Source organism: Bos grunniens, chromosome 9, assembly GCF_055505025.1.
Source record: "Bos grunniens cultivar Pamir isolate PY7600 chromosome 9, Bosgru_T2T1.0, whole genome shotgun sequence".
In the NCBI taxonomy this organism is placed as follows: domain Eukaryota; kingdom Metazoa; phylum Chordata; class Mammalia; order Artiodactyla; family Bovidae; genus Bos; species Bos grunniens.
The window spans coordinates 102904693-102908316 of NC_141173.1; the positions used below are offsets into that span (position 1 = coordinate 102904693).

General features: G+C 60.4%; 1 protein-coding gene across 1 annotated transcript; it reads right to left on the reverse strand.

Moving 5' to 3' along the window:
• Positions 1 to 294: 294 nt before the first annotated feature.
• Positions 295 to 3624, reverse strand: GPR31 (G protein-coupled receptor 31). Its single transcript, XM_086316690.1, has one exon. The coding sequence runs from the start codon at positions 3480 to 3482 to the stop codon at positions 2544 to 2546; it is 939 nt and encodes a 312-aa protein (XP_086172816.1). The 5' UTR covers positions 3483 to 3624; the 3' UTR covers positions 295 to 2543.

The window sequence follows — 3624 nt, forward strand, 5'->3', positions numbered from 1 at the left end:
GTAGGGACATAAATGTCATCAGCACAAGGACGGTTAGTTTCTTAACCGTAACCCCAACTGGGTTATCAATAAGGCTTATGGGGAACTTATCATAATATGGGAAATGCTTACATCGAACGTTAGTTTCTTTAAGTTCAGTTCTGTTGCTCATCTGTGTCTGACTCTGCGACCCCATGGCCTGCAGCATGCCAGGCTTCCCTGTTTCTTTAAAGCAGCGTTTAAAATTGTGTATGCAGTAACATCAAAGGAAGAAAAATGGAGATAATTCTTTGCTCTGAGACAGAAGAAACACAGTTTAGAATCCACATCAGAGAGTTTACTCAGCAGCATCACACCTCATCTGGTCCTGTTTCCCTCCTAAGTCCTTTGAAATTCTGTTCACTCGGGAGGAACTGAACTCCGAAAAGAAAGCGGTGTTGCTGGGGGACCCGCGTTCCCTGGGACCCCTGGGCACACTGGGTGCCTCGTACTGTGGCCTGTGTCCTTCAGGGGCGCGGTAGAAAGGCCACGCCCACATTTCAAGTCTGGTTCTGGCAAGGAGCCTACGTGGGAGGCATACAGATCCTGGAGAGGAGGTAGCTTTGCCATTTTCTGTTGTCTAATTCCAGCAGTTCTAACCTTAAATCCTGCAGCAATCATAGAGCCACCTTCTGGGAAAAGCAGAAGCCTCTCTCTGGGGGCGGTACAGGTAAAGGTCTTGTGAGGCCCCAGTGAGGGCTGCATGGGGCCCAGGGCTACAGGCAGAGCCTGGGACCGAGTGCTCCAGGTGGATCCCGGGACCCAGTGCTCCAGGTGGATCCTGGGACCCAGTGCTACAGGTGGATTCCGGGACCCAGTGCTCCAAGTGGATCCTGGGACCGAGTGCTACAGGCAGATCCCAGGACCCAGTGCTCCAAGTGGATCCTGGGACCGAGTGCTCCAGGTGGATCCCGGGACCCAGTGCTACAGGCAGATCCTGGGACCCAGTGCTCCAAGTGGATCCTGGGACCGAGTGCTACAGGCAGATCCCGGGACCCAGTGCTCCAAGTGGATCCCGGGACCCAGTGCTACAGGCAGATCCCGGGACCCAGTGCTCCAAGTGGACCCCGGGACCCAGCCCTACAGGTGGACCCCGGGAACCATTGCTCCAAGTGGATCCTGGGACCGAGTGCTCCAGGTGGATCCCGGGACCCAGTGCTCCAGGTGGATCCCGGAAACCATTGCTCCAAGTGGATCCTGGGACTGAGTGATACAGGCAGATCCCGGGACCCAGTGCTACAGGCGGATCCCGGGACCCAGTGCTCCAAGTGGACCCTGGGACCCAGCCCTACAGGTGGACCCCGGGAACCATTGCTCCAAGTGGATCCTGGGACCGAGTGCTACAGGCAGATCCCGGGACCTAGTGCTCCAGGTGGATCCCGGGACCCAGTGCTCCAAGTGGATCCTGGGACTGAGTGATACAGGCAGATCCCGGGACCCAGTGCTACAGGCGGATCCTGGGACCGAGTGCTACAGGCGGATCCCGGACCCAGTGCTCCAAGTGGACCCCCGGGACCCAGCCCTACAGGTGGACTCCGGGACCAGGGCCACAGGCCTCGTCTAAGCATCTTAGAGTCTCTCTGGGGCGGCACCACCGTCTTGAACAGAGAACGGGAGATGAGGCAGATATGAAGGTGACATTCTAAGTCCTCTGTCAGCAGCGTGGGCTGCAAATCTGGGACATCATTTAAGAGAAAGAGGAGACGAGGCCTTCGTTGCCGGTGTCCAGGGGCTCTGCCCACCTTCTCTGCGGTGGCCTTGCTCCTGGCCGGGCCCCAGCCGCCTTGCTCAAGACTTCCACGTTGTGGGCATTGGGTGGAAATCACGCTCTCACACACAAAGCGCTGTCTCACTCCTAGTTCTTCTCCCAGGAGGCTCAAACAGAGCAGGGGAAGCAGACGGATCTCAGAAGCACATAGCCGTTCAAACCTTAGAGAGTTCTAGCACTTTTGAGAGGTTTAGTAAGAAAGCACTCATAATAATAAAGGTAGGCACTGACCGTGCTGTCTTGGGTGTGACCTATAATTTATGCAAGTGAAGCTTGAGTTTATCAAACCGTGGTGAGCTAAGCAGAGCTGAGCATGGGACGCTTACACCCGGCGGAACCTGGTTTCAGCTCTGAAGCCCCACTTCCCCATGCCGGTTACCACAGTCTGCACAGTAGGTGCAAAAGGGCAGTTTTCATTTACAAACCAGCATAGGAATTAAAGTGATTTGCCAGCGCCGAAGAGTCAGAACCACACCAGCCATGCCGCCTTCCTCCTCCTCCCGCTCCTTCACCGGACACGAGAGCATCTTTCCTCAGCTGTGAGTGTGGGGCCATAACTGAGCCGTTCAGCCTGTCTCAGAATTGTGTCACGGAGGTGCTACTGGCTCAGTTTTGAGTAGCGGCTCCCTGAGGCTCCATCGCTGGAGGAAATCCCGGTGAACACGGTGGGGAGTGTGTAGTGCCTAATCCTGACTTCCCATCCTGCTTGCTCGCCCCTGGGGGAGTCGTCCTGGAGACGGGGAAGGGCGGGTGGTCCTCAGGAGTCCGAGTCTCTGAGGTCCCAGCCCGGGGCCTCTGTGTGCTGCCGGCGGGTCCGCAGGGTGAGGGTATAGAAGAGCTTGCGGTAGGAGTGCCGGAAGGCGGGGCTAGAGAAGCAGTAGACCACGGGATTCAGCACGCCCTGCAGGTAGGTGAGGCTGCCGGTCACGTCGGCCGCGTGGACCGCCGCGCTCCGGAGCCCGCAGGCCCGCGCGGCGGCCAGCAGGACGTGGGCCACGAAGCAGGGCAGAAAGCACAGTGCGAACAGCACGACCACCGCGCCCACCAGCGCCTGCGCCCGCCGCAGCTTGGGCTGCTTGTCCGGCTCCCGCAGCCGCTTCCGCAGGGTCCTGAGGATGCCCACGCTGCAGAACAGGATGAGGCCGAAGGGCAGGATGAACTGGACGAAGAAGAACGCCTCCCGCCAGCGGTGGCGGAAGGACTCTTCCCGGGGCTCGGAGCCAGGGCAGTCCGCCTCCGAGGGGAGCGCGCTCTGGTGGTTGAGCGCGGCCATGAGCAGCCAGACGAGGGCCGAGATGCCCCAGGCCGCCCGCAGGGACAGCGCGTTGACCCTGAGCCTGGAGTGGACCACCCGCAGGTAGCGGTCCAGGGTGACGGCGGTGAGGAAGGCCACGCCCGCCCCGCGGCACAGGGCGCGCAGGAAGAGCAGCGCCTGGCAGGACGCGCGCCCCAGGTCCCAGCTCTTGCGCCGCAGGTAGAAGGCGGCGTGGAAGGGCAGGCAGCCGGCCAGCAGGAGGTCCGCGAGCACCAGGTTGAGCAGGTAGACGGCGTAGGGCTTCCACACCTTCAGACGGAAGAAGAAGGTCCAGAGCGCCACGGCGTTGCCCAGCGTGCCCAGCCCGCACTCCAGCAGCAGCAGCGAGGCCGTGGCCACCTCTGCCGCACGGCTGTGCTCCGAGCAGTTGGGCGGCAGCATGTCGCGAGTCCCGCCGTCCGTCCGTCTAGGGGGCTGAGGCTCCGGGAGCAGAAGGCAGGGACGGAGCCCAAGGCTGTGCTGGTTCCCGCCAGGACAGACGGCACACTGACAGCATCCGGATGAAGCCAAAGACAAAGTGAAG